The sequence below is a fragment of the Salmo salar genome, chromosome 02, assembly GCF_965601325.2.
Source record: "Salmo salar chromosome 02, fSalSal1, whole genome shotgun sequence".
Taxonomy (NCBI): domain Eukaryota; kingdom Metazoa; phylum Chordata; class Actinopteri; order Salmoniformes; family Salmonidae; genus Salmo; species Salmo salar.
Window position 1 is genome coordinate 5,460,998 of NC_138292.1, and position 21,619 is coordinate 5,482,616.

General features: G+C 45.7%; 1 protein-coding gene across 1 annotated transcript in view; it reads right to left on the reverse strand.

Annotated features, from left to right (window-relative positions):
- LOC106606133 (tumor necrosis factor receptor superfamily member 11B) overlaps nt 1-17,786 on the reverse strand; it is a 64,167-nt gene extending 46,381 nt beyond the window's left edge. The window contains exon 1 of the mRNA XM_082968536.1: nt 17,757-17,786. Within this exon, the coding sequence (XP_082824662.1) occupies nt 17,757-17,786 (30 nt within the window). The remainder of the gene's footprint in view (nt 1-17,756) is intronic.
- Between the last annotated feature and the right edge of the window lie 3,833 nt (nt 17,787-21,619).

A 21,619-nucleotide genomic window follows, 5' to 3' on the forward strand; every position in this document is an offset into this window, starting at 1 on the left:
CTGAACAACAGTCTGTTATGAGAGAGAGAGAGCCTGGTACAACCTGAACAACAGTCTGTTATGAGAGAGAGAGAGAGCCTGGTACAACCTGAACAACAGTCTGTTATGAGAGAGAGAGCCTGGTACAACCTGAACAACAGTCTGTTATGAGAGAGAGAGAGCCTGGTACAACCTGAACAACAGTCTGTTATGAGAGAGAGAGCCTGGTACAACCTGAACAACAGTCTGTTATGAGAGAGAGAGAGAGAGAGAGCCTGGTACAACCTGAACAACAGTCTGTTATGAGAGAGAGAGAGAGCCTGGTACAACCTGAACAACAGTCTGTTATGAGAGAGAGAGAGAGCCTGGTACAACCTGAACAACAGTCTGTTATGAGAGAGAGAGAGAGAGCCTGGTACAACCTGAACAACAGTCTGTTATGAGAGAGAGAGAGCCTGGTACAACCTGAACAACAGTCTGTTATGAGAGAGAGAGAGCCTGGTACAACCTGAACAACAGTCTGTTATGAGAGAGAGAGCCTGGTACAACCTGAACAACAGTCTTTTATGAGAGAGAGAGAGAGAGCCTGGTACAACCTGAACAACAGTCTGTTATGAGAGAGAGAGAGAGCCTGGTACAACCTGAACAACAGTCTGTTATGAGAGAGAGAGAGCCTGGTACAACCTGAACAACAGTCTGTTATGAGAGAGAGAGAGAGCCTGGTACAACCTGAACAACAGTCTGTTATGAGAGAGAGAGGGCCTGGTACAACCTGAACAACAGTCTGTTATGAGAGAGAAGAGAGAGCCTGGTACAACCTGAACAACAGTCTGTTATGAGAGAGAGAGAGAGAGCCTGGTACAACCTGAACAACAGTCTGTTATGAGAGAGAGAGAGCCTGGTACAACCTGAACAACAATCTGTTATGAGAGAGAGAGCCTGGTACAACCTGAACAACAGTCTGTTATGAGAGAGAGAGAGCCTGGTACAACCTGAACAACAGTCTGTTATGAGAGAGAGAGAGCCTGGTACAACCTGAACAACAGTCTGTTATGAGAGAGAGAGAGAGCCTGGTACAACCTGAACAACAATCTGTTATGAGAGAGAGAGCCTGGTACAACCTGAACAACAGTCTGTTATGAGAGAGAGAGCCTGGTACAACCTGAACAACAGTCTGTTATGAGAGAGAGAGCCTGGTACAACCTGAACAACAGTCTGTTATGAGAGAGAGAGCCTGGTACAACCTGAACAACAGTCTGTTATGAGAGAGAGAGCCTGGTACAACCTGAACAACAGTCTGTTATGAGAGAGAGAGAGAGCCTGGTACAACCTGAACAACAGTCTGTTATGAGAGAGAGAGAGAGCCTGGTACAACCTGAACAACAGTCTGTTATGAGAGAGAGAGAGAGCCTGGTACAACCTGAACAACAATCTGTTATGAGAGAGAGAGAGAGCCTGGTACAACCTGAACAACAATCTGTTATGAGAGAGAGAGAGAGCCTGGTACAACCTGAACAACAGTCTGTTATGAGAGAGAGAGAGAGCCTGGTACAACCTGAACAACAGTCTGTTATGAGAGAGAGAGAGAGCCTGGTACAACCTGAACAACAGTCTGTTATGAGAGAGAGAGCCTGGTACAACCTGAACAACAGTCTGTTATGAGAGAGAGAGCCTGGTACAACCTGAACAACAGTCTGTTATGAGAGAGAGAGAGCCTGGTACAACCTGAACAACAGTCTGTTATGAGAGAGAGAGAGAGCCTGGTACAACCTGAACAACAGTCTGTTATGAGAGAGAGAGCCTGGTACAACCTGAACAACAGTCTGTTATGAGAGAGAGAGAGCCTGGTACAACCTGAACAACAGTCTGTTATGAGAGAGAGAGAGAGCCTGGTACAACCTGAACAACAGTCTGTTATGAGAGAGAGAGAGAGCCTGGTACAACCTGAACAACAGTCTGTTATGAGAGAGAGAGCCTGGTACAACCTGAACAACAGTCTGTTATGAGAGAGAGAGCCTGGTACAACCTGAACAACAGTCTGTTATGAGAGAGAGAGAGAGCCTGGTACAACCTGAACAACAGTCTGTTATGAGAGAGAGAGAGCCTGGTACAACCTGAACAACAGTCTGTTATGAGAGAGAGAGCCTGGTACAACCTGAACAACAGTCTGTTATGAGAGAGAGAGAGAGCCTGGTACAACCTGAACAACAGTCTGTTATGAGAGAGAGAGAGAGCCTGGTACAACCTGAACAACAGTCTGTTATGAGAGAGAGAGAGCCTGGTACAACCTGAACAACAGTCTGTTATGAGAGAGAGAGAGCCTGGTACAACCTGAACAACAGTCTGTTATGAGAGAGAGAGAGCCTGGTACAACCTGAACAACAGTCTGTTATGAGAGAGAGAGAGGCCTGGTACAACCTGAACAACAGTCTGTTATGAGAGAGAGAGAGAGCCTGGTACAACCTGAACAACAGTCTGTTATGAGAGAGAGAGAGAGCCTGGTACAACCTGAACAACAGTCTGTTATGAGAGAGAGAGCCTGGTACAACCTGAACAACAATCTGTTATGAGAGAGAGAGAGAGCCTGGTACAACCTGAACAACAGTCTGTTATGAGAGAGAGAGAGAGCCTGGTACAACCTGAACAACAGTCTGTTATGAGAGAGAGAGCCTGGTACAACCTGAACAACAGTCTGTTATGAGAGAGAGAGAGAGCCTGGTACAACCTGAACAACAGTCTGTTATGAGAGAGAGAGCCTGGTACAACCTGAACAACAGTCTGTTATGAGAGAGAGAGAGCCTGGTACAACCTGAACAACAGTCTGTTATGAGAGAGAGAGCCTGGTACAACCTGAACAACAGTCTGTTATGAGAGAGAGAGAGAGCCTGGTACAACCTGAACAACAATCTGTTATGAGAGAGAGAGAGAGCCAGGTACAACCTGAACAACAGTCTGTTATGAGAGAGAGAGAGAGCCAGGTACAACCTGAACAACAGTCTGTTATGAGAGAGAGAGAGAGCCTGGTACAACCTGAACAACAGTCTGTTATGAGAGAGAGAGCCTGGTACAACCTGAACAACAGTCTGTTATGAGAGAGAGAGAGAGCCTGGTACAACCTGAACAACAGTCTGTTATGAGAGAGAGAGAGAGCCTGGTACAACCTGAACAACAGTCTGTTATGAGAGAGAGAGCCTGGTACAACCTGAACAACAGTCTGTTATGAGAGAGAGAGAGAGCCTGGTACAACCTGAACAACAGTCTGTTATGAGAGAGAGAGCCTGGTACAACCTGAACAACAGTCTGTTATGAGAGAGAGAGCCTGGTACAACCTGAACAACAGTCTGTTATGAGAGAGAGAGCCTGGTACAACCTGAACAACAATCTGTTATGAGAGAGAGAGAGAGCCAGGTACAACCTGAACAACAGTCTGTTATGAGAGAGAGAGCCTGGTACAACCTGAACAACAGTCTGTTATGAGAGAGAGAGAGCCTGGTACAACCTGAACAACAGTCTGTTATGAGAGAGAGAGAGCCTGGTACAACCTGAACAACAGTCTGTTATGAGAGAGAGGGCCTGGTACAACCTGAACAACAGTCTGTTATGAGAGAGAGAGAGAGCCTGGTACAACCTGAACAACAGTCTGTTATGAGAGAGAGAGCCTGGTACAACCTGAACACTATAAGCAGCATCCCTCACTGTGCAGTACGATACGTATTAAATCAAACTCGAAAACACTGGATAAATATAATTTATCCCACAGTCTAATAATAGAAATGCACAAAGATCAAACTACTTACACAACCTTCAAAGATCATAATTCCATATTACACAAAGATCATAATACCATATTACACAAAGATCATAATGACATATTACACAAAGATCATAATGACATATTACACAAAGATCATAATGACATATTACACAAAGATCATAATGACATATTACACAAAGATCATAATACCATATTACACAAAGATCATAATGACATATTACACAAACATCATAATACCATATTACACAAAGATCATAATGACATATTACACAAAGATCATAATGACACATTACACAAAGATCATAATGACATATTACACAAAGATCATAATACCATATTACACAAACATCATAATACCATATTACACAAAGATCATAATGACATATTACACAAAGATCATAATGACATATTACACAAAGATCATAATGACATATTACACAAAGATCATAATACCATATTACACAAAGATCATAATGACATATTACACAAAGATCATAATGACATATTACACAAAGATCATAATACCATATTACACAAATATCATAATACCATATTACACAAAGATCATAATACCATATTACACAAAGATCATAATGACATATTACACAAAGATCATAATGACATATTACACAAAGATCATAATGACATATTACACAAAGATCATAATGACATATTACACAAACATCATAATACCATATTACACAAAGATCATAATACCATATTACACAAAGATCATAATGACATATTACACAAAGATCATAATGACATACTACACAAAGATCATAATGACATATTACACAAAGATCATAATGACATATTACACAAAGATCATAATGACATACTACACAAAGATCATAATGACATATTACACAAAGATCATAATGACATATTACACAAAGATCATAATGACATATTACACAAAGGTCTATTTGTAAATGTGTTCATCTTTTCTTCTGCGTACATGAGAGAGAAATCCGTTTTCAGACAGTGAGTGGATGGAGAGTCTGACAGTCCTATGCCAGATAGGTCAAGTTGAAGTCTCTCTGGCCAGTCAGTTGCATACGTGGCCGACTCAGGCGGGGATGATATTGGCCAGACCCAGGGCTACAGTAGGTTTGGTGGAGGACTGGAGGTATTACCAACCAATCCCTGGCCTGCGGCGGGGTGACTAGACCAGACCTCGGGCCGGCTGGACACAGCGTAGAGGATCCCTGTGAGCTCTGTGACCTTCTCGTGTTCTCCTTCGCCGGAGCCTTGCGGTCTTCCTCAGAGTTCTGATTTCGTTATGTTTTTCATCTCTCTGTTTCCATGCCTCTCCAACATAAATCAACTGGACAACACTTTATGCCTGCGTCCCAAATGGCACCATATTCCCTATATAGTCCCCTACTTTTGATCATGAGCCCTCATCAAAACTAGTGTACTATATAGGGAATGCAATTTGGGTGCAATTTGGGACGTAACTTTTACATTTTTTATTTAACCTTTATTTAACTAAGCAAGTCAGTTAAGAACAAATTCTTATTTACAATGACGGCCTAACTCGGCCAAACCTGAACAACGCTGGGCCAATTGTGCACCACCCTTTGGGACTCCCAATCACAGCCGAATGTGATACAGCTTGGATACAAACCAGGGACTGTAGTGATGCCTCTTGCACTGAGATACTGTGCCTTAGACCGCTTCGCCACTCGGATGCGTAACGTCACAAAGGCAATTGAAATGAGGGACCAATATGGGGCATGTCTTCTGACGAGGCTTCCAGACGTCAAGCGCCTGTGCCAGTTAAAGCAGTGAGTCACATGACATCTTGGGAAGAAATAACACTGGAACTCCATCTGAAAAGTAGGCAGCTGATGTGGTGGTTGCCTTTTCTCTTGCTGTGGTGTTTTTGAAATAACTGAGGGGAAACCGTAGACTTAGCAGTGATGCACGCATTGAGGAGGAACGGAAGTACCTTTTATCTGCTGTTGGGTTGTTTGCTAGTTCAACTGTTTGTTTGGTTGTCAATGACGTTGTCAATGATTACATTTCAAATGGGATAAATGTTTGGGAATGAGTTGAAATGTGATTTATAAGCATGATTAATACCAAAAGTATGGCCCAAGAGAGTTAATGAAGTAACCAGAACATGTCCAGGTGGAACCAGGCCAGGAGAGGCCAGCATGAACTATAGAGACCATAGTTATCCGTGAGCCAATGGAACAACCCTGAGATTCCTAGACATAACTATACTGTCCTTTATTAACTCTCTGAACACCAAATGCTTTCAATTCTTTATTATTCTTTATACAGCCATATCAAAACCAGCTAACACCCTGCTATGTCCTCCAGCCATATCAAAACCAGCTAACATCCTGCTATGTCCTCCAGCCATATCAAAACCAGCTAACATCCTGCTATGTCCTCCAGCCATATCAACACCAGCTAACACCCTGCTATGTCCTCCAGCCATATCAAAACCAGCTAACATCCTGCTATGTCCTCCAGCCATATCAAAACCAGCTAACATCCTGCTATGTCCTACAGCCATATCAAAACCAGCTAACACCCTGCTATGTCCTCCAGCCATATCAAAACCAGCTAACACCCTGCTATGTCCTCCAGCCATATCAAAACCAGCTAACATCCTGCTATGTCCTCCAGCCATATCAAAACCAGCTAACATCCTGCTATGTCCTCCAGCCATATCAAAACCAGCTAACATCCTGCTATGTCCTCCAGCCATATCAAAACCAGCTAACATCCTGCTATGTCCTCCAGCCATATCAAAACCAGCTAACATCCTGCTATGTCCTCCAGTCATATCAAAACCAGCTAACATCCTGCTATGTCCTCCAGCCATATCAAAACCAGCTAACATCCTGCTATGTCCTCCAGCCATATCAAAACCAGCTAACATCCTGCTATGTCCTCCAGCCATATCAAAACCAGCTCACATCCTGCTATGTCCTCCAGCCATATCAAAACCAGCTAACATCCTGCTATGTCCTCCAGCCATATCAAAACCAGCTAACATCCTGCTATGTCCTCCAGCCATATCAAAACCAGCTAACATCCTGCTATGTCCTCCAGTCATATCAAAACCAGCTAACATCCTGCTATGTCCTCCAGCCATATCAAAACCAGCTAACACCCTGCTATGTCCTCCAGCCATATCAAAACCAGCTAACATCCTGCTATGTCCTCCAGCCATATCAAAACCAGCTAACACCCTGCTATGTCCTCCAGCCGTATCAAAACCAGCTCACACCCTGCTTCATATCTAATAGGCAGTGTTAGTTCTATAAAATCAGTTTGTCAGAGGAAGTAACGGGTCTGCTTCAAGGGTCCAGCTTGTGGTTAAGTAAGACTATGCTATACTGGCTGACTGAATGAGTTGCCGTAGAGACAATCAGTTTATTGTTTTGCATAAGAAATTGTCCTCCTGAGCTGAGTCATCAGCCATGATAAACACAGTGATCTGCACCACACCATGGATTATATGTCTAACACAGGACTGAATGAGCCGTTTAACAGACAATTCTTGCCGGGAATTCGCCAATATGTATTTCAAACCAATTTGAAATGGAAGTAAGTGAGCTTCTCTCCAGGAGTAAAAGTGATGTTTGAGGAAAGTAAACAAACGAAGGCCACTGCATGTTGTTTGTTGGTTTAATTGGTTTGATGGGAAGCAAAATGAATGTATGTTTTGTGCATAATGTTTGCAATCCAAAACTAGAGTCTGGTTGAGCAGTTCCTTCACTGGGGCCACAATCTCCTGTGGAGTCGGACTAAAATAAAAAGCAACGTACTGTACGGGTACTGGAAGGTTTCACCCCTGGGCACTGCAGGCCCTCACTAATGAAATAATTACTTTGAAAGCTAAATGTAGTCATCGGAAATGGAGCTCGTTGCCTCAGTCTCCAGGATGCCACACATTTGGAGGTGTCCAGTATTTTGGTTTCTCACTAAGAAACGCTGAGTCACTAAAATAAATTGGGATCTTTGAGCCGGGATAATCTGATATTTTAGTGATAGTGGAGGCAGTGTACTACCCTTCTGTAACGGGTGTCGTAAGGATCAGACCAAAACGCAGCGGGAACGTGTAAACTCTTCTTCTTTTTAATGTGAAGAAGGAAAAACAAACAAATCACGTATACAAAACAAACGAACGACACTAACAGTCCTATCAGGTGCTCAGACACTAAACAGGAGACAACTACCCACAAACCCCCATAACAAAACACCCCTATACATAGGACCTTCAATCAGAGGCAACGAGGAACAGCTGCCTCCAATTGAAGGCCAATCAACAACCCTAAACATAGAAATAGAAAGACTAGACCATAGAAATATACTAACATAGAACATAAACCAAAAACCCCAAAACACTCTAAACAAACACCCCCCTGCCACATCCTGACCAAACTACAATAACAAATAACCCCTTTACTGGTCAGGACGTGACAGTACCCCCCCCCAAAGGTGCAGACCCCGGATGCACCTAAAACAACAAAACAAAACCTAATCCAAAAACCCCCCAAAAAATAAACAAAAATAAATCCCCAACTAAAGGGAAGGAAAGGAGGGTGGCTACCGTCACCGACGGCTCCCGTGCTACACCCCCCCTCCCTAATCCTCCAACAATGGAGGTGGCTCAGGCCCCGGTCTTAGTCCCCAACCTAACCTGTCCTCCCCCGCTGAAGACTCAGGGTTAAGGCGCGTCGCTGGAGACCTCGGACCTAGGCGCGACGCTGAAGACCTCGGGGCGAAGCGCTTCGCTGGACACCTCGGGCAAAGGCGCGTCGCTGGACACCTCGGGCCGAGGCGCGTCGCTCTCGGTTCCAGACTATGGGCCGTCTCTCTCGGTTCCGGACTGTGGGCCGTCTCTGTCGGTTGCGGACTGTAACCTATCGCCGGACACTCTGGACGGGGCACTGTTGCCGGACACTCTAGACGGGGCACTGTTGCCGGACACTCTAGACGGGGCACTGTTGCCGGACACTCTAGACGGGGCACTGTTGCCGGACACTCTAGACGGGGCACTGTTGCCGGACACTCTGGACGGGGCACTGTTGCCGGACACTCTGGACGGGGCACAGTTGCCGGACACTCTGGACGGGGCACTGTTGCCGGACACTCTGGACGGGGCACTGTTGCCGGACACTCTGGACGGGGCACTGTTGCCGGACACTCTGGACGGGGCACTGTTGCCGGACACTCTGGACTAGGCACTGTTGCCGGACACTCTGGACTAGGCACTGTCATCGGAAGCTCTGGACGGGGACTGCGCACTGAAGGCCTGATGCGTGGGGCTGGCTTTAGAGGCGCCAGACTAGGGACACGCACCCCAGGGCTAGTGCGAGGAGCAGGAACAGGATGTACTGGACTGGGCTGACGCACTGGAGACCTGCTGCATGGGGCTGGTACCAGAGGTACCACACTAGCAACACGCGCCACAGGGCTAGTGCGAGGGAAAGGAACAGGACATACTGGACTGGGCTGAAGCACTGGAGGCCTGCTGCGTGGGGCTGGTACCAGAGGTACCACACTAGCAACACGCACCACAGGGCTAGTGCAAGGGGTAGGAACAGGACATACTGGACTGGGCTGACGCACTGGAGGCCTGCTGCGTGGTGCTGGTACTGTCTTCACCAGACGGCTAGCATGCACCTCAGGACAAGTATGGAGAGCTAACTCAGGTGACAACAATTCGAGGACACGTTCCGTAGGGAGAATGTCGTGCCTCATGCACCAACACAGCAGCTCTTTCATTGCTCTCTCCTCCAATTTCCCCATTAATTCCTTCACTGTCTATGCTTCGCTCCCTTCGCTCACCTCCAACTTCACTCCGACTGGCTCTGGTTCCACCCTCGGCTCCGCCGACCTTCCCGTGAGCTCCTTCCCAAAATTCTCTTGACGCTGCCTCCTGGTCTCCTCTAGCTTCCTTTGTTTGTCCTCCCATGTCCATCCTTCACCCCGGTGCTCCAATCCCTGTGTTCCTGTATAGCGTTCCCGGACCTCTCCAGTCTTCCTCCATGGTCCTTCTCCCGCTAATATTTGCTCCCAAGTCCAAAACTCCTTGTAGTCCACCTGCTGCTCCTTCCTCCGCTGCTTGGTCCGTTGGTGGTGGGTAGTTCTGTAACGGGTGTCGTAAGGATCTGACCAAAACGCAGCGGGAACGTGTAAACTCATCTTCTTTTTAATGTGAAGAAGGAAAAACAAACAAATCACGTATACAAAACAAACGAACGACACTAACAATCCTATCAGGTGCTCAGACACTAAACAGGAGACAACTACCCACAAATCCCCATAACAAAACACCCCTATACATAGGACCTTCAATCAGAGGCAACGAGGAACAGCTGCCTCCAATTGAAGGCCAATCAACAACCCTAAACATAGAAATAGAAAGACTAGACTAGACCATAGAAATATACTAACATAGAACATAAACCACAAACCCCGAAACACTCTAAACAAACACCGCCCTGCCACGTCCTGACCAAACTACAATAACAAATAACCCCTTTACTGGTCAGGACGTGACACCTTCATACGATAAAGGTGATAATCTGATATTTTAGTGAAGCTGGAGGCAGTGTACTACCCTTCATACGATAAAAGTGAGGTCCAACATTTACAGACAGAACATTATCTACCTCTAAATCAAGCCTAATGGTGTATTCCATTTCCACATGTGGGTCTTCCTGATTTAGTTTTTTCCCAACACTATCTGTGTAAGCATGTTCCATACAGTACACCTCCACAGTTATCTGGTTACCTTGGAGAACATGACAAACAGTCTATGAGTAGATGTCTAATAAATGACTGGGTTTTCCAGCAACGTCAACAGGGGGTCACTTATACCCCAAGGGCTTTCCTAAGACTAGCAAAGGGTCCCTGAAGACAAGGCGTGCATCCCAAATAGCATCCCATTCTCCATGTAGTGCCATAGGGCTCTGGTCAACAGCAGTGGACTATACTGTACACGGAATAGGGTGCCATTTGGGACACAACCCTAGTCTATGTTTCAGGATCCTTGAGAATGAGGTCAACACAGTGCAATGAACAGCTTTAGATACAGCTAGGAGAGACATTACTGAGGGCTGTGTGGGATGAGGGGGCTGGGTAACCGTACCTACATAGCTAATGATATTCTCCCACAGTAAATTAGACTGTTTGTCTCAGTGTAGACACATTCACTGTTATTTTCACTAAGTTTTGATTGACCTTCCTTTCTGCACCATTTTTGTTCCATGGCAAAAGGATTTTTAGTATTCATGTTTCAGATTTCCTATCATCACTCCAGCCAGACTTCTTATTACAATGGTCAGACAGTTTCCTATCCTTACACCACCCAGCCTTATTACAATGGTCAGACAGTTTCCTATCATTACACCACCCAGCCTTATTACAATAGTGAGACAGTTTCCTATCATTACACCACCCAGCCTTATTACAATGGTCAGACAGTTTCCTATCCTTACACCACCCAGCCTTATTACAATGGTCAGACAGTTTCCTATCATTACACCACCCAGCCTTATTACAATGGTCAGACAGTTTCCTATCATTACACCACCCAGCCTTATTACAATAGTCAAACAGTTTCCTATCATTACACCACCCAGCCTTATTACAATAGTCAGACAGTTTCCTATCATTACACCACCCAGCCTTATTACAATGGTCAGACAGTTTCCTATCATTACACCACCCAGCCTTATTACAATAGTCAGACAGACCCATCATAAAGACAAGCTTTTCATGGGAAAAGAGGTGTAATAATGTCAAAGAATTCACAGCAGCAAACAAGCCGGGAATGGTCCTCAGTCATGACTCACTCAAATAAAACCTTCCTGGAAAAGTACTTGACTTTCTACAATGAATGGCTATACAGTATTAGCAGACATGGCTATACAGTATTAGCAGAAATGGCTATACAGTATTAGCAGACATGGCTATACAGTATTAGCAGAAATGGCTATACAGTATTAGCAGACATGGCTATACAGTATTAGCAGACATGGCTATACAGTATTAGCAGACATGGCTATACAGTATTAGCAGAAATGGCTATACAGTATTAGCAGACATGGCTATACAGTATTAGCAGAAATGGCTATACAGTATTAGCAGAAATGGCTATACAGTATTAGCAGAAATGGCTATACAGTATTGCTCGAAACCGGTGAGTTTTTTGTCTATTCAGTGTGTACTAACCACGTATATTGTACCTTTATACACCCTAAACCGTCGTATATTGTACCTTTATACACCCTAAACCCTCGTATGTTGTACCTTTATACACCCTAAACATTCAGGTGCAGATAGATCATTATTCATACATTTTGCAGGCCAGTCATCGTAAATAGACATGATGCCACCCCAGAGGAAATGTAATTAGCTATAAATCTTCTTAAGGTCTTTTCTTTCAATTATCCATGTTTGTTTTTCTGATGACTCTCAGGCCCGGGCAAAATTTACTGCAATGAACCATAGGATACACAGAATGCAGATTATTCCATACTCCGGGTCAGACAGACAGACAGACAGATGCTTTGACTACTGTAAAATGCCAAACAAGGAGAGCTAAATAAAATGAATTCATTGCCAGTAAAAGGGCGTTGAAAACTATATTTATCTGCCGAGGTTTGGTGACTGGAAAGAGAACAGAAGAAACTGTTTAATCCTTCAGTAGAAATTGATAGGTGCAGAATGGAAATAAGTCTCTCATTCAGAAAGAGATCTCGTTCCGAAGGGGAAAGAAAGAAATATCAGTCAATGTGCTCCTTGGTTTTTTAACCATATTTGTTTAAGGGGTTGTCAAGAGAATTTCCTTAAGCTGCTCCCTCCAGAGGAGTGTTCAGAGAGATCTCCCTGCCTGCGTCCCAAATGACCCACCCTATTCCCTATATAGTGCACTACTTCTGATCAGGGCTCATAGGGCTCTGGTCAAAAGTAGTGCACTATATAGGGAATAGGGGGTCATTTGGGACGCATGCCCTGAAACCACAGTGGTGGTACGTTGACGGTCACTCTGCGGCGGCATTATGGACCAGTTCTTCTTTCTTGGAAGCACGAGATGACCACATGAATGACTTCAGGGAAGCCAAGTGTTCTGCCCGCCGTTTGAAAAGGGCTCCGATGACGATGACTCGTCTATAGGGGGATAACCTGGGCATCCCAGACACTGCAGACTAGCATGAATGACCTCTTCATCAAGTGAGGTTATATGGAAACCAGTACGAGAGTTTCCTGGAAATCAGGGGGGGAATGTTTTGGTGTAAGAGTAAGGCAGTGTTCTAAATTGCACCCTGTTTCATATATATAGTGCACTACTTTTGACCAAAACCCTATTGACTCTGATCAAAAGTTATGCACTATGTAAATGCCATTTGGGATTGACCACAGTTCTCTTGGGATTCACAGAGAGGAAATTATCAGAAGCTCGGAACCTGGGCCAACTAAACAGGTGTTACTTACTACAGTCTGGTTCTACAACTATGGCCTTGGATTGGTGGGATTTTTTTACGGAATATGCTTTATTGTTTCAGTTTGAAATGTAATCAATATGTAAAACTGTTGAAATGAAATCTTCTTCATTCATGCGATATTTGACAGTTATTCCATTCAGTCAAATCGAAAAAAGGAAGACAATCCAAACATTCCTGGTTTTAAGCCACTAATCCTACCAGTCTGTCAAACTATCCAGCGGTACCATCTCTGTAGCAAGAATCAGCCTCTGAAAACGAATAACATTTTAATTGTGCAGTTACACCGCAGGATATAAGTACATAAACCCTTGCATGACCAAATGACTTGCGTGTGTGAAGTCAGTTTATAGGAGACTAAAACCAGTAACCCAGGTGATGTGGAAAATCAAGAACTGAACTAAAGTGTTGCAATTCCTTCCAGTTCAGAAACAATTTATTTCCACATGGAGGGCATTAGAGAACATAATATCATGTAACTACTGGAAACACAGTCGGTCAGTGTAAGGCTTGGTAGAGTCGGCGGAGGCAGCCAAGATGTGTCGTGAAAGTCTGGGTTTGAGGCAGGGCGTGATGTCGGTGGGACTTTGCCAGATGGATGGAGGTGTGCCGTGGTACAGTAGGCCCATCGGGGGAGTGGGGTGGAGGTCGGTTTGGATAGGTTCTGAAATCTGTCTCTTCTACGCTCCCATGCTTCAGCGCTCCAGTCTGCCCTGTCGAAGGCAGCTCAATGACACCACCACTGCTGCTATTCCATGTAAATGCGGGCTGGCAGAAACCCCTAGGAGAACCCAGAAACCACAGCAAGTCTTAAATTCACACTTGTCAGAGCGTTGCGTCGTACAGTAGATCTTGAGTGAATCGTGCGGTGTGATGAGTCAAAAGTTCTCCTGGTTTGTCTAAAAGGCTGAGGGCATCGTAGGCTGGGCTGCGGCAGGCAGAAGGTGAGTTACGTACTGGGCTAATATTTATCTGGAAACCTGGAGGTGTAGGCATGTGAATGCTACTGTACAGTGTGGTACAGTTCTACTTTTATAAGGGTGTGATTCAGCGGTCTTGAACTGTACAGTAAAAGTATTTCCACAAACATGACTCAGACTCACAAAACTAACTGAAGTAAAAAAGGTCCGCTATCAGGGAAAAGGAATCGAGGCAGGATATCCTTACTGTATCATGAAAACAAGGCCCAAATAGCAGTGGAGTAAATCAACGATTTCTTTGGTTGTTCCTTACAGAGTCCCCCAGTTATTGGAACCTGCCACACTACAAAGACTAGCGGAGAGATCAACATCTGGCCCTTGAAGGCAACATCAGAGCTCAGTGTGTGGTTGGCCGTGGCTAACCAGAGCATGAATGGAACTCGAAAGGTTCTCTAAACCTACCGAGTTTCAAAGACTCCCAAAGGTTTAGAGGGAATGCCGCTTCATCAGTCTTTTTACCATTTGTTGAGAACTGTGGTCCGCGAGGAATGGATGTGGGCCTACCAACTGCTTATAATATGGGTACGGCCATAGGAGATACAAGGCAGGTTCAAAAGGTCTCTTAGTTAGACTGAATACTTGAGAAGACACATATATAATGTACAATGTTCTTCCTCTATGGTGATCAGGTCACCAAGATAAGGCCAAGGTTATTCCTGCCATATTGATCCTAACTCAGACCTGTTGAACTTTGCAACGCTATGGCGTACGTTTTGGTCCCTCTCATCTCTTCAAAGGAGAAGAAAAGAACTCTGTGGTAACGAAGGACTCCTCCCTGTTCTTTTCATGACCTTTCCTCTTAAACAGATCTTAGTCCAGGCTATATTCATCTCAGTGTCCTTTACAATTATACAGTACTTCCTGATATCAATTTGGTTTCTGCTAAACAACTCATCAGTCTCCAAAAGTTAATGCCATGCATTCAGCCAGTGTCCTTACCAAAACGTGACTTTAATGTCCTGACTGACCATGATCCTCCAGAGGGTATTTTCTTTCCAAGCGCACTGACCTCTGTTTAAGTCATCATCATTTCAAATCTGTCCCTCTCTATAAGGTTGTACCATGCTGTATTTTGTGAATGGATGAACTGAGTTTGGGATCATTCGTTAGTTCCTTTGAGGTCTTAGGGCTGTTCTCTCTGCTGCTACAGTGGTCTAGGATGAGGGCTGTTCTCTCTGCTGCTACAGTGGTCTAGGATGAGGGCTATTCTCTCTGCTGTTACAGTGGTCTAGGATGATGGCTATTCTCTCTGCTGCTACAGTGGTCTAGGATGAGGGTTATTCTCTCTGCTGCTACAGTGGTCTAGGATGAGGGCTGTTCTCTCTGCTGCTACAGTGGTCTAGGATGAGGGCTGTTCTCTCTGCTGCTACAGTGGTCTAGGATGAGGGCTATTCTCTCTGCTGTTACAGTGGTCTAGGATGAGGGCTGTTCTCTCTGCTGCTACAGTGGTCTAGGATGAGGGCTGTTCTCTCTGCTGCTACAGTGGTCTAGGATGAGGGCTGTTCTCTCTGCTGCTACAGTGGTATAGGATGAGGGCTGTTCTCTCTGCTGCTACAGTGGTCTAGGATGAGGGCTATTCTCTCTGCTGCTACAGTGGTCTAGGATGAGGGCTGTTCTCTCTGCTGCTACAGTGGTCTAGGATGAGGGCTATTCTCTCTGCTGCTACAGTGGTCTAGGATGAGGGCTGTTCTCTCTGCTGCTACAGTGGTCTAGGATGAGGGCTGTTCTCTCTGCTGCTACAGTGGTCTAGGATGAGGGCTGTTCTCTCTGCTGCTACAGTGGTCTAGGATGAGGGCTGTTCTCTCCGCTGCTACAGTGGTCTAGGATGAGGGCTGTTCTCTCTGCTGCTACAGTGGTCTAGGATGAGGGCTGTTCTCTCTGCTGCTACAGTGGTCTAGGATGAGGGCTGTTCTCTCTGCTGCTACAGTGGTCTAGGATGAGGGCTGTTCTCTCTGCTGCTACAGTGGTCTAGGATGAGGGCTGTTCTCTCTGCTGCTACAGTGGTCTAGGATGAGGGCTGTTCTCTCTGCTGCTACAGTGGTCTAGGATGAGGGCTGTTCTCTCCGCTGCTACAGTGGTCTAGGATGAGGGCTGTCCTCTCTGCTGCTACAGTGGTCTAGGATGAGGGCTGTTCTCTCTGCTGCTACAGTGGTCTAGGATGAGGGCTGTTCTCTCCGCTGCTACAGTGGTCTAGGATGAGGGCTGTTCTCTCTGCTGCTACAGTGGTCTAGGATGAGGGCTGTCCTCTCTGCTGCTACAGTGGTCTAGGATGAGGGCTATTCTCTCTGCTGCTACAGTGGTCTAGGACAAGGGCTGTTCTCTCTGCTGTTACAGTGGTCTAGGATGAGGGCTGTTCTCTCTGCTGCTACAGTGGTCTAGGATGAGGATGGTAAGGAGGACATCACTGCCTATCCTTCACATCCACCAGTGTGGTTTAATGATTTAAACACAGAACATTGGTAGGAATCCATCCACAAAAAGAAACCCCCCTTCCACTCCATCTCTTCAGATATGTGTAGTTCACCAAGTCAACAGGACATCTGAATTGCCATCGGGGCTTTCATGATCTTCACCCATAATGGACCACCCATTTCCAAACCCAGGCATGTGCCTTGGTGTTGGTGTGGCCGGGGCCGCTGCCTCTGAACCAAAGGACGCCTGCTTTCAAGAACTCCAGCTGCCTGAAGCCGTTAGGCTGTAGAGGGCTTCCTCCAGCGTAGGAATGGGTTTGTTCAGAGAGAGCTCATGTCACTGCAGCCACAGACACACCCCAACCCTGCACCAGCCTGCAGCTGTCCTGGGCCATTGTGAAAGAGATGCTTCATCAAGTGGTGGCTGCCCAGCCCATTGTTTTTCTGCCTTTTTACTATGGCTCTGGATTAAAACCCATGGGCCGTTCTGTGGTCACACATTGTTCCAATTTCCCTTTTTTTTTTACTTCTGCATCAAGGAGCTGCCAAATTAACTGTCTGAAGTCTGAGTTTAATCACTATTGCTAGTTCATACTGGAAGATATTCCATGGAAGGATGGAGGCAGGCATTTATGGGAAATTGAAGGAAATGTGATACCATGCTTCAATGAGAGCATTTAAACGGAGGAGGAAGGTCCGTCAGACACACATCAAGGTGTGGATATGCCAGATATCCAGGAATCCCCAAAAATTATAATAAATCCCCCAAAATAATAATAAAATAGAAAGTGTAAAGTATCAGTGAGAGGAATTACTGAGGTAATAAAACCCCTGAAATCAGCGATGATGAATGATGAAGCCTCCTGTGACTGGGGGGGAATCCTATCCAGCCAGAAGCAACAGAGCCAAGGAAACATTCACCTTCCTCCATTCATCTCCGAGGAGACGCACAGCTGGAGCTGCAGTGTAGTGACACGTTCTGTCAACTATGTGAGAAGGATGGGGGGGTCAGGCAGGTGACGCCGCCAGGGTAAGGACTGGGATCTGAGATTCAAACACTACTGTACTGCTGGTCTCCTTGGTAAAGTACTTCACTTCACTTATTTTTTTTAGCAACATCCTGTTTTACGGTGCCCACCACGCCCATGGATGATTCCATCGATGACTAAAAACAAATCGTGCAATCTAGTTAAGCTAGTTAACTAAATCCATGCTTTGATGATTACAGTGGGCGGGAAAACAACTCTCTAGTATTAAATGGAGCTGAGTGACCGACCAAGTCTTCCAAGAGAAGTGAAAATAGACAAGATTTATTATTGTTATGAATTTCTTTAAGTATATGGAATGTTACGGGTGCTTTAGCAGTCCATCTGTTTTTCCACGTTTTAGACAGTTAGTTATGACAGCAACACAAAGCCAAGCCTGAGCTCTGGCTGTAACTGGGGAGTTTCCAGAGCTTCCACAGTCAGCACCAGATGAATAGCTTACTTGTGTACTGTGGGTCTGCATTAACGTTTGCCCACCCTTTTTATCTATCTTCAATGCAAAATATCACTCACTTCTCTGGGTGTAGATGTTAATCGGGGTCATAACAGGTGTGATGCGTTACACAGCGGGTGTGGTCAGTCAATGCCTCATGTTGCATTAAGACCAGTTGCTGTTTCGTAAAACCCAAATAGAAACATGACTAATGCTATTAGATATATTCTGAGCAGAAAGTAAAGCTTTTGTCAATATGAGGCATATACTTTAACTATATTGTTGGAGCTTTTCTAAGGGGGACCATCCATGTCCTTTCTTGTCAGGGACATATTTTCTGTTGTGTGTCATGTACTACAGATCAACTCCTCTGACTTAGGCCATACAACTTCTGACCACATGCTTCTCCCAAGACACAAGAACGTAACTCAATATCAATTGGAATTCAACTGAATGTGGCTATGTCAGTTTGACCTGAAAGATCATTACTCCAATATGTTCTTCTGAGTCTAAATATACAGCTGTGAATTTACAATCAATCACAATCAAATCAAATTGTTATTGGTCACATACACATATTTAGCAGATGTTATTGTGGGTGTAGTGAAATGCTTGTGCTCCTAGCTCCAACAGTGCAGTAATATCTAACAATTCACAACAATACTGTCCCGTCCTGACCAGTAAAAGGGGTTGTTTGTTATTGTAGGTTGGTCAGGGCGTGGCAGGGGGTGTTTGTTTTATGTGTTTCGTTTTTTGGGGGGTAATGTTCTATGTTAGTCTATTTCTTTGTCTGTGTCTAGTTTTTATATTTCTATGCTTAGTTTGTTGGGTTGACCTTCAATTGGAGGCAGCTGTTCCTCGTTGCCTCTAATTGAAGGTCCTATTTAGTAGGGGTGTTTTTTCTATGGGTTTTTGTGTGTAGTTGTTCCGTAAGTGTAGCTGTGTGCCTCACAGGACTGTTTTCTCGTCGTTGTTTTGATTAAGTGTTTGTTTTGGTATTTCTTCATTAATAAAAGAAGATGAGTTCACACATTCCCGCTGCGCCTTGGTCCCATCTTCACGACGAATGTGACAGGACTACCCACCACCAACGGACCAAGCAGCGGAGGAAGGAGCAGCAGAGCTATCTAGAGTCATGGACATGGGAGGAAATTTTGGACGGGGCAGGACCTTGGCACCAGGCTGGGGAGTACCGGCGACCTAAGGAGGAGCTGGAGGCAGCCAAGGTGGAGCGGCGTCATTACGAGGCATTATACGCGCAGATTGAATACATTTTTTTGGGGGGGCACACGGGAAGATTGGCTAGGTCAGGTGGTAGACCTAAGCCAACTCCCCGTGCTTATTATGGGGAGCAGCGGATCATGAGAGCGCCGGTCTATGCAGGCTGTGCGCTCCAGACCTCCAGTGCTTGTTCATGGCCCGGTGTATCCAGTTCCTGCTCCTCGCACTAGCCCTGAGGTGCTTGTCTCTAGTCTGGCGCCTTCAAACCAGCACCACGCACCAGGCCTCCAGTGCGTCAGCCCAGTCCAGTACGTCCTGTTCCTGCTCCTCGCACTAGCCTTGAGGTGCGTGTCTCCAGTCTGGTACCTCCAGTACCAGCCCCACGCACTAGGCCTCCAGTGCGTCAGCCCAGTCCAGTTCGTCCTGCTCCTGCTCCTCGGACTGGCCTTGAGGTGCGTGTTACCAGTCTGGCGCCTCCAAAGCCAGCCCCACGCACCAGGCCTGTAGTGCGCCTGTCCAGTCCAGAGCTTCCGGAGACAGTTCCCCGTCCAGAGCTTCCAGCGACAGTGCCCCGTCTAGAGCTTCCGGGGACAGTGCCCCGTCTAGAGCTTCCGGCGACAGTGCCCCGTCTAGAGCTTCCGGCGACAGTGCCCCGTCTAGAGCTTCCGGCGACAGTGCCCCGTCTAGAGCTTCCGGCAACAGTGCCCCGTCCAGTGCTTCCGGCGACGTCCTACAGTCCAGAACCGACAGAGACGGCCCACAGTCCGGAACCGACAGAGACGGCCCACAGTCCGGAACCGGCAGAGACGGCCCACAGTCCGGAGCCTGCAGAGACGGCCCACAGTCCGGAACCTGCAGAGACGGCCCACAGTCCGGAGCCTGCAGAGACGGCCCACAGTCCGGAACTGTGGGCTGTAGTGCACTACCTTTGACCAGAGCCCTATTCAATATGGGTGCCATTTGGGATGCACAAAAGCGACTGGAATTAGGCACACTTCTTCTCTGAAGCAGAGGGCCGTTTGTCATTAGGGTCAAGAGGAATAGTCTTCAGAGAGCGTGTCTGACCCTATGGTCTACTCTGCATGGCGACCAATGTTTTTCAGTGGTCCAAATCTAGACACTGGGGCTGCCTGGTGCCAATATCACGTCTGGTTCTCTCAACAGATGGCCAAGACCAGAATAGAACCAACTCTGTCCAAAGCGACAGCTTTTGGTCTTTGTTCAGGTCTGGATGCCAGAGTGTCTCTCTCCACATGAAGCCTTCCAAGGCGGGGGCTGTCATTACCATGGTGATGATCTAAATGACCCTGAACCTTGAATCTTAAACAAACTAACAACATGAATAACGGCTCTGTTGAGCAATGAAATGTAGCCTAAATGAATAAAACATGAAGAACTCACTGGCAGGCAACTTTGGATGACATCATCTGTTTCTTGTTGGACAATGTTAACGGGCGTGTAAGAGGTCCCGTACAGAATAACATCCTGGGACATTACAAACGATCCTGATTACCATGGTTATATTTCACCTGTAACTACATCATTTCAACCGGATTACCATGGTTATATTTCAACTGTAACCACATCATTTCAACCTGATTACCATGGTTATATTTCACCTGTAACTACATCATTTCAACCTGATTACCATGGTTATATTTCACCTGTAACCACATCATTTAGAATCTGATTGCAATGGTTATATTTCACCTATAACCACATAATTATAGGTACAATTCGACCATGAAGGCCTGATTCACGCAATCTCCTCTGAACAGTTGATGTTGGAGATGTATGAAGGCCTGATTCACTTGAACTCTGTGAAGCATTTATTTGGGCTGCAATTTCTGAGGCTGGTAACTCTAATGAACTTATCCTCTGCAGCAGAGGTAACTCTGGGTCTTCCTTTCCTGTGGCGGTACTCATGAGAGCCAGTTTCATCATAGCGCTTGATGGTTTTTGCGACTGCACAAAGTTCTAGAAATGTTCCAGATTGACTGACCTTCATGTCTTAAAACTTCTTATGGCTTGGGGGCAGTATTTCGATGTCTGGATGAATAAGGTGCCCAAAGTAAACTGCCTGTTACTCAGGCCCAGAAGCTAGGATATGCATATAATTGGTAGATGTGGATAGAAAACACTCTAAAGTTTCCAAAACTGTTAAAATAATGTCTGTGAGTATAACAGAACTGATATGGCAGGCGAAAACCTAAGGAAAATCCATCCAGGAAGTGGGATTTTCTTGATGTGGGTAGTTTGCAAATGAATGCCTATAGAGTATCTAATGGGTTA